We start from the raw sequence: 13,910 nt of genomic DNA, 5'->3' as shown, positions 1-13,910 counted from the left end.
CCAGATCCAGCTAAACCAGACAACCAGATTCAGCCCACCAGCCTCATCACCACAGCTGCTGGAGAGCCTGCGCAGAAAGAGTGTTAATCCCTGCAGCTGTAAGAGCTGCTGTTTCAGTACTCCTCCAGAATCCAGTAAGTTAATGCCACTTGCCTTTTCCACCACCAAAACCATGGGTTTCAGTCACCCCTGGTGACTAAAATAGGCAAAAGGGGAAAAGGAGGAGTGAGTTTGTGTGCAGCAATGAAACAGTGGCTCTGGCAGTTGAGGGGGTTAATGCCATTATTAACAAGTCGTCTAGCCTATGGGAAGCCATCACCATCCAGGGAAGATGGGGGATTTGGGTTCAATTCTCTCCTCTGCCTGAGGGTTCAAAATCACACATTTCACCATTTAGTAAAGGACCCGAACCATCAGGCTACAAGCTATTCCTTCTGCTTCCTATCCCTTCTGTGGAAGCTATACCACTCTACTGGAAACAAGTTCAAGATGATCTGGGCTAGAGAGATGGAGCAAAACCTGTAATCTAGGGATCAGAGGATTCACCAGAGACCAGCAGGAGACCTAACTTTTGGTCCCAGTGCCAAGCACTTCACTAACATTTTACCCAATGACTCTTTCACATAAAAATACATGAATAGCGCCTGGAGCAGGAATGGGAATCTGGATCCACCCTTTGACAATGAAGGATCAATGGGAGGAAAGTATCAGCAGAGGAGGGGATAAAAGTTATGGGATACAGAACTAGGAAATATTTCACATATATGAATTAGTGAGTTAAAATTAAAAAAAAAAAATACAACCTTGTTAATAAATCAGGTTCACAGTCCCATCTTTATACTTTCAATGTAATTCAATTTATGTTAGCAAACTGCAATATGCATAACTCATGAGTACTTAGCATTGCATTTTAATCATGAAATAAGTCACACTGTGAGACTAGCATATATTTTCAAGCATTAGTGCTTTTATACTATCATATTCAGTACAGAAAACTGAAAACTGAAGAAAGAAAAATCTGTAATAATGCAAAAAAGTGTTAGAGTATGGAGGGAGGAAGGGGAATTAAAGCACGCAAGAAATATCAAATATCATAAAGAATGATCATAAAAATCTTTGCTCTATAAACAAGGAACACACAAGCCTGATCTAAGTTATTAAAAATGTTAATGAGTGTCCACTTTTAATGCAATAAAAAGAGTGCAACATCTCTACAATATTTCTTATTTAATTAGCCTCTTATTTTGACATCTCTGGTACAGTTTTGGGTTTTTGCAAAAATATTTACGCATACACACACGTGTGCATGTCCCCCTCCCCCACAAACTTGTCTTTCAATCACTACGATTCACTTGACAGTCCAAAACACACCTTTAAAATTATATCATCCTTAATCCCCTTACAATGACCGAACCGTGCACCCATGCTCCCAGGCACTCATGTTTCCATCAATTTAAGTCACACAAAGCAGACTTATTTGGCACTCAAAAGATTACCTGGAATTTGGGGCAGATTGCTGAGAGTGTAAACAGACTTAACATCTGAAGCTCTTCAAAGGGCAAGGGCTGTTGGCTGAATTGAGATAGTGTTTTGAACTACTTTTCGGATACAGCGATCCAAGACTCTTTTGTGTAAGAGTCCTATTAGGGTACAAAAAGATATATTTTTCTCTACAAAGGTAGAGAAACTACTTAGAAGAAAAACACAAAGGTACACATCCATTGTAATACTCTGAAAATGGCAGAAGTGCTCCAAAAATACCCGATGAAACAGTAACTACTTCCATTACATCTGCAACTCTCTAGATCTTTCAGCATCCTGGAATGCTCTGTTCCTCTGCCATAACACTTGAATATCCTCTATTTAGGGGCCAAACTCTGGAGTATTTTTTTAAGTAAATGGGGAGCACAGCAGACTATAAGAAAGACACCAGAACTGGGAGACTAGGGACCGGAAAGCAGGAATTCCTGCAAGCCTCTCCACATCTGGTCTCCGAGTTCCAACACGAGATTCTCCTGCCTCTGGCGGAGGGAAGGAACTGAGAGGGAAACAGCAGAATACTGCAGCACCCTATCATGTCCCCAGCTGAGTACATACCACTACATGTAGCCATGGCAATTCTAAAGCACTATAAGTGCTGGGGCTTGCAGCAGGGCGGGCTATATGTTTGTCCCCAGTGGAGGCATATTTCTGAATCACTTCAAAGTGCTGCTGCATTTGAAGCGCTTCAATTGTTAAGTGTGTCCATACGTTAAAAGCATCCAATCCATCTCCAGCATTTTCAGCAGTGTTCCTTGAACAGCCAAAAGTCCATTTCAAGGCTGGGGCAAGGTTTTTTCAGCAGTGCAATGAAATAATGGGGTGCAAACACAGGCTAAGCCCAGGCTAGGAGTTACAATGTAAAGATGTGCAATGAGCACAGGCTTGTTGCCACATGAATTGGCAGAAGCACTTAAATGTAGAGCTTTTTCTGATTTGTGGAAAGTCATTATATTGAAAGGTGATAACAGCAGTGACTATAGCACTGGCTTAGGCAGTACCTTTACGAATGACAAAAATGGAATTTGACAAGTGGCTGATGCCATTAGCACAAATAAAAAGGCTGCACAGTTTAAGCTTGTTCCCTACTGCAAGCTCATCTATAAGAGCCTGAAGTTCAAAGTCCTATATGATTTTGTTTTTGTTTTTTTTAATTCCACATGTAGGGGGTAAACTTTAGATTCCTATTTTTTTAATTTGACCAATTTTGTCCACATAAATGAAACAGTAAAGCACTATATTTTCTTTGAAAGTGACAAAGATTTTATGCCGTTACAAGAAATTCTAATGAAAATACAATTCTGATCCAATAAAATAAATTAAGATGCATACACTTTAATTTAGTACAGCTGTATACATTTAAAGTAATGTGAGAACAATTATAAATAAGCATTTTGCAATACCAAGGTCTTAATTTTCAATATTTTAATAGAATATTTTATATAAGAGGGAGTTAACCTGAGGCCCATGAGCTCCTGTCTGACCATTACTCCCCACATTGTTCCAGTACTGGTGGCTGGCGTCTATCATAGCATCAAGGGAAAAGAGGGACAGTGGAAACTGCCTGCATGGTAGTGGCAGCAGAGTTGGGGGAGGAGACAGAAGAGGCAGCAAGAGGAGGGCCTTGCATTGCTCACTGGCAGGGGGCTGCACACAGCAGAGGTCCCGAGGAGCTCATGCAGGCCCCCTGGCACACAACCCAGGTCCATGATCTATGTAGCATGCAGCCCCTTGCTGGTCTGAAGCTGGACAACCCTGGTCTAGCCCATGCTTTAAAACATCCAATAAATGAACTTCTATGCACCTAAATAATTTGTTTCTGTGCTTCAAGTTAAAAAGCTTTTCCCAATATCAAACCTAAATCACTTTTGCTGAAGATTAAACCAACTTCTTGTCTTCTTCCCAGGGAATACAGAAAACAATTGATCACTGGCCTCCTAACAACAACCTTTTACACGCTGTAATCTCTTTTGCCATGCCCCCTCTTAGTCTTCTATTTTCTAAACCAAAACCTAATTCCTTCAACCTCTCCTAATAAGTCATATCTTCTTCACCTCTTTGTGGAGAGAATCAAGAGCAGAGGAACAAGAATGTTTGTCCAGCGATGGCTTTGAGAGGAAATATGAAAACTTTAATGTAAGTAGAACCTAATACAATCTTTCAGGGAGTCTCTGAACATCTTGCCAATTCTTCTTGTAGGACATCTCTATGATACATACACTCTTTCATCTCCATCCACATAGCTGAAATTCTCAACTCGACCATGTCAGTTCTTCTCCAAGTACTCACTCTGGCTGTCTCCTTTATCTCATATACAAGCTTTATAGAATAATGCAACTCTACCTCTAATCTCTGTACACTTGCTCAGGTATAATTTTCTCCCTCTGCCAGTGATGTTGCTTTCACCCTTACATTTTCCTCCCATTCACAAAGCCAAGTTGTTGCCTGGCATCAAATCCATCTCTATGGTCATTTGCAAATAATACCCAAAGAGAAACCCTGAAATTGTTATATACCTGGTATACTTATTGGCTAACTAATATAATCTCATTCTTTGCTCCTATCCTGTTTGCATTCACCCGCTGTCATTTATGTTATAGATAGGTTATAAACATGCTGGGAGCAGGAATTGTCTTTCCCCCCCGCATGTCTATACAATGCCTAGAACATTAAGTACTTAACCTCCCAGCCCCATGAACCAGACAAGTGGCACAGGGTCAGTCTGCTGCCAGTGCTCCATCACTGCCAAATTTCTGGACCTGTGGGGAAACCCACAGGCTGGATGGCCTCTTGGGCAGATCTGGCCTGCAGGCAGGAAGTTGAGCATACCAACCTAGAATAATAATCTCTAAGCCAATGACAAAAAAAAAAAAGTGTGTGCATGTATGTATATACATATATCTATATATTTATTTCTCTCTCTCAATCACACAGCAAATAAAATACCAAACAACAGCTACTGGAGGATTAAGATGAACCAGTTCAGTATACAGTCTAAAAACTAGTTTTATTAGCCATAAGACAGAAGGATAAATAAACGAGAAAAATGGAAAAAATGTTTGCTTCTACCAGACAAAAAGACCAGCAGAAAACAAGCAGTCCTGTGGGGTTGTGTTTGTTTGTTTGTTTTGGGGTTGTCTACATTGTCCTTTTTTTGTAACAAAAAAGCAAATCTAATAATAAAGCATAACATACTATCAGAAGAGATATCATAGCAGAAGCAATATCAAAGTTCAGGATTTACACCAGATCTGTCAGTTCTGGGTTACAGGAACAGATAATGTTCCAGATCAAGGACAACAAAAGAATCCATGTTCAATTTTCTTGGCTGTATGTACAATATATGTATTGAATTGAATGCTGAAAAGTTAAATTTGAGATGAAAAAGCAAGCTTTCGAATTCTGAAGATCATTTTGGAGGAAACATTTATATATAAATAGATCTGAATGACAGAGCTATATTTATTTAAGTCCTTGACTCATTTATGTCAACGTTAATAATTACTGTGCGCATAGTCATTTGAGGACCTCAAAGTGCGTTACACAGGTAAGTTATTATTACTTTCCCTATTTTACAGGTGAGAAAACTTGTCTAGAGAGGCAAAGCTCAAAATAACACAGCCTGATAATATTCACCAACAAAAGAACCTTGGTCATCTTATCTCCTCATCTTTATAACCACTACAAGGTACTATTGACATACTGTGACATCATCACAATTCTTTCCAATTAATGGCTGGATCCAACATAATTTTAGTATTTCAAGCCTTGCAAAGAAAGGGCATGATTTACTGAAACAATTGTTAGAAATGGCTGAAGTTAACAAAATAGTGAGACAATAATAAAGGGAAAGGATTATATCCTTGTGTTAAATCAGTTAAATTTTTAAAACCAAATGTTTTCAAATTGGAAAACTTGCGACCAGAATTCAAAATTGTGGCAATATTTCAGATTTCAAACAGAATTCTTTGATACTTACTCACACAGCACCACATATTTTTCAAGGCATTTAATCAACAGTTTGCTATCTCCATGATGGAAGTGAAGAGCTGGGAGTATGATGTCATCCTTTAAACAGAACACCAAATAAGACCATCCCATGCCTTCTTTATTTTGCTTGACTGACTTTAGATCTGTCAAACTGAACAGGAATGACCACTTGCTTTCTCCATTTGCATGAACTGTAGCATCTTTAAAAACAAAAGATGTACTTTATTTTGGCGTGAAGAGTAAAGAGCTACACCTACCCTCCACAGCACGATTTGTACAAAATTACTGCTAGCATCAAAAATCATAATATAGTGTGATCCTTCCCAGACTAAATCCTTCAGTTTTTACTATACCTATTTCCTAGTAGTATCTAAATGATTAGTGTTAACTCAGGTTCCATTTTCCTAAAATTATGCTGATTCCTTATGCAATTTGTCCAGCAAGCACAGATTTAATTACTATCAAATCCCAGCTACAACTATTGTATCCCACCATCCAGTTAGCTAGGTGGTATCAAGCACTTAAAATGCATATACAGCATTTTCTTGCATAAAAATTCCACCCCTCAAGTTGGGGTACATGTATTAAGTGAGGAAGCTGATTTTCTGACTGGGACAGAAACACCCTGCTTTTACTCTTATTCCACAGTGCAGCAGCTGCATTATTAATACCCAGGCAGCTAGAGAAGTCAAATGACTTAACTCTACAAGTGGCAACAACCTCTCTTCTTTTTAATGCTCTTGATGTTCCACTAAATGAGCTAACCTTTCTTAAAGCAATTTTGCTGCCCCCTAGCTGCTCCTGGTTTCTTTCCTCCTATTTTACAGCCTAAGCAGGAAAAGGAGGGTGAATCAGATGAAGATTAGGTTCTGTCTCTGCTCTGTGCAGCCATAACTCTGGAAAAATAATTTTTTTCTTCATTCTGCCTTTCAAAAAAAACAAGGTACGTATTATATTTTAGGATGTGTCACATGCAAGAAAATACAGTACCATGCATTCCAAAAAATATCTGACAAGTACCCACTATTTGACATGAATACCCCAGACCAGAAAAGAGGATTCAAACAAACTCTCTTTCGTTTCTTCCTTGTGCAGGGATCATGTACAAATAAGGTATCTTGTGCTTCCACAACCAGAAGACTGCAAGTTATACATTGCTGGAGCTCACAGTTCCCAGAACGTTTGGAGAATGGGCTATATTTTTTGTCAAGCTAAAAGAAAGCCAATCCTACTCAAGGTAACCCTCTGCAGTCCATCAAAGAATGGCACCTGATTATAAAAGCCAATCACAGTATGTACTTTAATGACAAGACTGATTCCCTAATGCTGCTGTACTTCACAACTGGAATCTTCCAAAAATTAATACAAACAATAAGTGATGGAGCAGTAAGCCACTGTAAACACAAAATGGTAGGATACCCTGACTCTTTATATTATCATTGCACCTAAAAGCTCCAATCAAGACTCCAATCTTATATTAGAACTCAAAAACCTCGCTACCTCAAGTCCCAATCCTGCATTTATTTATATGCAAGTGAATCCATAGCCCCATTTACAACATCTTTGACAAGGAGCCAAATAAAAGCATCCCTAGCTACAGGACTGCAGTCTAACACAGGGCAAGACACAAAGAGTATAAAATTGGGGAGTGAGCTTCCAGAGCAAGGAAAAAGGAACTTGAAACATGTAAAAAAAATCAGAGATATAATGGTGTTCAGATGTGTACAGGGGGAACCATGCAGTCAGAAAACAGATATATTTTATCTACAAAAAAATTGCATCTCCAAGACATTTATTTCTTTAAAATGTTCTAGTATGTATTTTCCCAAAATCTAAGTGTTAGGTGGTAAGAAGAGGCTGATTTTCTGGATATTGATCTTTGGCTGTGCAAGCTCTCAATTATTATATAGCAGTATACACTATCTCCCCCTGCTGTTCTAGTAGTAAAAAGCATTCAAGTAACAAAGCATTATATTTTCTCATTCTCTAACTTTATTGTAGAGATTAATTCAAATTTTATGTCACTTAAAAATGTTTTTAAAAAAGTCCAATGCATATAAAACACTGCTAATCTTACTGATAAAGCAATAGGATAGGCATTTAAAACCCTGGTTGGACAAAAGTCTCTTAATTAGAAACTCAGAGTAATTTAGAGCAGCAAACTGCTTTTGAGGTACAGAGAAATTTCAACTGAGAAAACGCAAATTGCTGTTGTACCGGAAATCACCTCAGCTTTTTAACTCCTGACAGAAACCTTTGTGTGTCCTCTGACAGTAACTTACTAAAACAAATGAGTCATTTTAAATATTCCAGAAATGTTCTTTTTTAGATACCTCCATTAGAATGTGGCTTCTTTTTAAAAGAGACTGTGTTGACCATGTCCCATTCTGCTTCATAACTATTCTGATGTTCTGACCCTCGGAGAGATTTTTCTTTAGGAGTCTGAGTCCATTCCACAACAGAACTGGAATCCTAAAAACCAAAAATTTAAAGAAGCCACCAAGAGAGAAAATAGTAATGATTATTCATAGCTCATTTCCATCCTAAAACAAACAAAAATCCTACTTTCAATAAATTAAAATTAAGGCTGAAACCATACAATGGGGGGGGGCGTGCATGTGTGCGTGCGTGCGTCAAAATCCCCAAACAATAAATTTAACAAGCACTGGGGGGGAAACAAGAAACTTTGTGTTAAGATAAAAAGAAACCCTAATACTGAAATAAGGGAAAGGCAATTACAGTCACCCAAGCAACCTTGAATTTGTCCAATTAGAGATGCGTTAAGAACAAACAGTAATTTTAAAGAATCTTTTCTATTCCATAGAAATTATCATCTTTCAAAGATGACAAATATAACATCTTACACTAAACTCTAATATCACTTGGGCCATTTCTACAGTATGGCCAAGTCAGTAAAAAGGATACATTTCAACAGGGCCAAATTAAACAAATAAAAACATATTCCTAAATTTTCAGAGATTCCATGTCAACAATTATACAAGGATGGAAAAGAGATGACAGTAATAAAGTTTTTTCTGACAACAGACTTTTTATAGAAAGTCTACTAAAAAACCTTTGGTATATTTTAAATTCTATCCGTGCACAGAAAATGGCAGCAATTCACTTTTGAACTAAAGCACCTTTGAGGTGTTTTAGTTCAAAAGTATGCCGCTGCCATCTTCTTAGCGCTGACGTGCATTTCGCCGCTTATACAACTACATGCGTCGCAGCTCTGGGTACTTTCCAAAGTGACCAGCGCTGTGATGCATGCATGTGTAAAAATGCTCGTAGAGTCTTCTTCAGATGGGAGGGCAGTTATATCCTATAAACTTATAAAGTAAACATTACTAGTTATAATACCTAGTTCTTATAATACCTAGCATTTTTTTCCATAGAATACAATGCACTTTACTACAGAGATAAGAGTTATTATCCCCATTTTACAGTTAGGTTTATCTTTTTGCTCATCATCACAAGTAAAGGCTCTTCAGACTAAATTAACCCCTCAGTTATGCCATGTGACTAACATTTTGACTACAGATTTTGTCAAAAAGGCATTTTAAACAACTCATTGCTAAATGCACATGGTTATTTCCAGTGCTACTAATTTACCAGAAAACAAGAAGTTAAGGTTTTTTAAATAATGAGCATGTTTAACATGGAAATTAGTAACAAAAGAAGTACAGAATCCCAGAAACACATATAACCATATTGCAAGTTATCCATAGTTTTTGGCCTTTAAAATCCATTGAAAAAAGTTTATGCTGACAATAGTCACTATTTCATTCTCTGGGATTTTTCAAAAAAGGAAAGTAAATATAATAATTTCTGCATGTGCACCAGTGTTTTATATTTATAATACAAATAAATAATATACAAATATAAAATTAATGTATCTATATATAAATATAAAGAAATAAAGAAATAAAATGGGTGAGATTCTGTATGTACTTTGTTACTAGTTTCCATGTTAAACATGTTCAGTATTTAAAAACATTTTAACCTTTTGCTTTCTTGCAAGCTGGTAGCTCTGTAAATAACCATGTGCTTTTAGCAATGGGTTTAAACTGCCTGTTTGACAAAAACTGTAAATATTGGTCATGTGGGATAATTATATACATTTACTTTCCTTTTTTGAAAAATATAAGAATGAAACAATAACTGTTGTCAGTTTATACTTATTTAATGGGTTTTAAACACACATATAGTAGATATGAACAGGGCTCCAAATTTTCCAGATGTCACAGAGCCACTAAGTCCTCCCTTCAATTCACAGATCTTAAGGTCAGAAAGGACCACTGGATCATCTTGCCTGATAATATCACAGGCCTTTAAATTTCACCCAGCTAACCCTGCATTAAGCCTATTATCTTGTGTTTATCTTCCAGTAAGACACCAGGTTACATCTATATGATACAATGCAGCTAATCTGCTTTCAAACCCTGACTGAATTTGTTCAGTCTCCCTCCTCCCCACTAGCGACTGACTTAAAAAGGTAAAGACATGGAGAAAATTGGTTAATATCCTTGAGGTTGAATATTAATATATTCACCTCCAATTTGAATTTCTCTAGCTTCAGTTTCTAGCAACGGATTTTTGTCCTGCCTTGCTTTGCTGAATTAAGCAGACTTGTAGTGCACATAACACTCTGTGAAGGTGTTCCATACATCATCATCAAGTTACCCTTCAGTCTTTATTTTGATACGCTAAACAAACTGAGTTCTTTCAATTTCTCACTAGAATACATTTTCTCCAACTTCAGATACATTTTTGTGGTTCTTTTCCAAAGGCTACATTAGCCTTTTTTGTTCACTTGCTCGTCCACTACAACCCTTACATTCTTTTGAGTCACTGCTTTCTAGGAGACAGACCCCCGATATTACAAACACAACTTACACTCTGTGCTTATTTACCAGCTTTCATGCCATACAAATTCTATATTTACTTGTTCAAAGAAAATTAATGAGTGTTGAATAGTATCAGGTCTGGTACAAAAACTACTCGAAACACCACATTTAATGGTAATTACCCACTATTTTTGCAACAAGTCAGTTATCTTATTAAGAACAGTTTATTTAACAAATGCTGTAGTGTTATTATGTGGTGCTAATGTTTAAAAAACAGGAAGTCCTGTAATACTAAATCAAGACATCTATTACCTAACAGTGCTCTTTAATTAATCAAATTTATAATTATGAAGGATACCATCAGAGGTTTGTTTTGGTTTTTTTAAACAAGTGCTATGTGTTATAAAATGAAGTTAATTAATATTAATTCTCTCTCTGCCTTCTAATATTATCAGTTGAATATTGTATCAAATTTCCAATATTTTGCCTAGCTCAAAAGCCTATGCTTACTCAGGTCATCATTCCTGGCTCTTCTATGTGCCATGTCACACATTAAACTTAGGATGTGTTAACTGTACTTAGAACTTGAGCATCTGCATATTCAAGCAGTAAAACACATGTTAACTGTCAAGCACACCATAGCAAAAGTTACTCCTCCTGTGAAAAATCATATCTGCAGATTGAATTAAGTAATATGTTTTCAGCTGTCATTGGACTGCTCCATGGAGATAATACAGTTTCAGATTCCAGTCATTATCAGTCCCAGATCCAGCACTGTACTAGAGCTGGATCAAGACTTCCATCTGGTGTCGGGGCTGAAACCAATAGGCTGACTCTGCCAACGGCAGAGACACATCACCCTCTCCCAGGTTTGGCTCTCCACACCTCCCTCCACCCACCACCAAAAGCAGACACCTGGCTCACCCTAATGAGCCAGGACAGGCACTCCCAGGATAAGCAATACTGAGCATACAGCAGGGAGGGCACCGGCTCTAGGCACAGGGCCTGCACATCCTCACAGGCAGCTGCATGAGCCACAGCACCCAGTGCCAGAGTCAGCGTTGAGTGGAACAGGCTGCACAGCTGGCTACAGCCCTGTCCAGAGAAGGCTGAGATCATACGATTACTCAAAATACGTTCTAACATTTAATTACACCATGGTAATACCTACCACAATCTAAATGATGGTTCTCAACTAGTGTGCTGCAGCACCCTGCGGTGCAATGGGGGCAGTGGCCAGGTAAAATTTCCCCATGCATTCCCCCTATACTAGGTCTCTCCAATCAGCCTAAAGCAGGCAGCAAAGTTGCCTTGCACCTTGCAGCTCTTTCTGGTCCATCTGTCCGCAATGATCCTCCTGGAAACAGGTGGAAATGTCCCTCCCATTTCTGATTTTAAGAGAAGTGCTGGGGGTGCCAGATCAAAAAGAACTGCAAAACCAAGGCAGCTCCTGCCTGCTTTAGGCTGATCAAGCCCTAATACAGAAGGAGAACACCTGCATGGCGCACACCTTCCCAGGCTGCCTTTGTAGCACAGGACAGTTTCACGGCAGCTGCACAGCCCTCCCTGGCAGAAGAACACCACTAATAAGCACTCAGATAAGCTCAAGCAGCATCAACAGTGGTTCTCAGCCAGGGTTTCCAGCGCATTCAAAAGAAGGGATGTTGGAGTACCCTGACCTTAAAAAGGTTGAGAACGCTGATCTAAATAAATCACATGCTAAGTGACCCATGCAACAAGGGTCAAAGCAGAATAATGTTAGCAGTATCCTGGAATTTCTCCAGTATTTAAAGATTTATTTAAAAAAATGAACATTGAGAGAGAGACTTCTCCACTGCCAGCTTTCCAGATCGTTAGGTGTAAGTTATTTGTGATTGCCAATTTGAAAAAAGTGGTTCTTTCTAATACATGCTGATTAACATCTTCCTTGATTACTAACAGAGTGGAAAGTACTGCATTTTTCCCAAGTGATATAAAGATATCATCCCATCCATCCTATCATCGTCAGATGCAAAACGTGTATTTTCTGTTTCGTTATTTACAATTTTACTACCTCAATCTAGTAGCAGACCTATGTAATTGTTAGATTTTCTGTTGCTCATGACATACCTAAAATAAATAAATGAAACCTCTTTGTTGTTCTTAGGTCTGCCGCGTGCACCAATGTGAGGTCAAGGAATAATACTGAGGTAAGAACTCAGAACAAATGTACAATTGATGAAAAGGATTTATACCATTTTTTCTTTCTCCTCTCTCCACTTCTCTAGCTGTAAGTATAAAGGTATCTATAGTAGTCTATCCAAACCTATGTTTTGGCTGCTGCTTATAACTTTCATAATTAAGAGTCTCACCAGTTTTGGTGCTCCTCCCGAACTTAAGTAGCAACAGTGAAACAATTTATTAGTTGTTAAATTTAATCAACTGTTGCCTTAAGAAAATTAAGATACAGCAGAACTCTGAATGGATTATCAATAGATTCAAAAGATAGTACTGCAAGAATATAGCTAAAAATGTATTTACAAAGTTAAAAATTATTTGATGATTGTAATCACATGGCTTCATATTTTCATATCCTTTGATTTCATCTGAACAGTCAACACAGTTTCCTAGCTTTCTAGGCTTGTTGGTGAAGTATTTAGGCATCTATAACACTAATGCTATTTTAAACATTAAAATATTTTATAATGTTTTATAGTAACAGATTGCAAGGATGTGGATCAAAATACTGGTTATGATAATGAGAAGGGTAGCACTATTACAGTTAAGGCTAAGACAAGCCTACTGTTTATTTGCTGATTCTCCGAAACTATTCCAAAACCTACATACATACCGATTGCACAGATCCCTGACCAGTACACCCAGAGGAATTTCTACAACTTCAAGAAAAGGAGTAGAAAATGATTTAGGCCAAGTTTTAAAGGGTTAATATTGGATCACAATAAGCTACACTCAATCTAACACCTCCTGAAGTTAAATCAAAACAAGGCAAGGTGTGCTTTAGAATTTGTTGACCTAATCAAGTTAAAGCCTAGAGGTTTTAACATAATAAACTCAGCACACTTTAAAATATAAACTGCCTTGCCTACCATAATTTAAAATGTTTTGTAAAATGGGTTTATTTTAACCCCATGTCTAAAAAAACAGTGGTCACCAACCGGTCCATCATGATCGCCCGGTGGATCTCAGAGCCTCTTCAAGTCCATCCCAGGTGGGGGGAAGGGGCTGCCTGCATGCATGCACAAGCCCGCCCCTACCCACCCCCCCAGCCCAGCAAGTCAGTCGGTTGGGGAGGGAAGGGGCGGAAGCCTGGGGGTCACATGCAGTGGGGTTCGGGACCCAAACCCCAGCCCACAGTGGCAGCTGCCTCCTCCACACACAGATCAGGGGGGCATATGCTCCCTCCCCACGCAGGGCAGCACTGGCAGCTGCAGCAGCTCTGAAGTAGGTAATGGGGCAGGAGTAGGCCCTACACAGCTGGCACGGGGCAGGGAATGGAGCTGTGAGCAGCTCATCCGAGGGGTGCAGAGAGAGGAG

The 13,910-nt window shown here is 38.5% G+C and overlaps 1 protein-coding gene across 1 annotated transcript in view; it reads right to left on the bottom strand.

The window, feature by feature from the left end:
• The window catches only part of TBC1D15 (TBC1 domain family member 15), a 73,470-nt gene that overhangs the window by 38,731 nt on the left and 20,829 nt on the right, over positions 1-13,910 (bottom strand). The window contains exons 4-5 of the mRNA XM_090042543.1: positions 7,863-8,001; positions 5,519-5,729 (exon numbers count right to left, since the gene is read on the bottom strand). Coding sequence (XP_089898669.1) covers positions 5,519-5,729; positions 7,863-8,001 — 350 coding nt within the window. The remainder of the gene's footprint in view (positions 1-5,518; positions 5,730-7,862; positions 8,002-13,910) is intronic.

The sequence above is a fragment of the Crocodylus siamensis genome, chromosome 4 (genome assembly GCF_052110815.1).
Source record: "Crocodylus siamensis isolate JL-2025a chromosome 4, ASM5211081v1, whole genome shotgun sequence".
Classification (NCBI taxonomy): Eukaryota; Metazoa; Chordata; order Crocodylia; family Crocodylidae; genus Crocodylus; species Crocodylus siamensis.
This window is presented reverse-complemented; position numbering and strand designations above follow the sequence as displayed.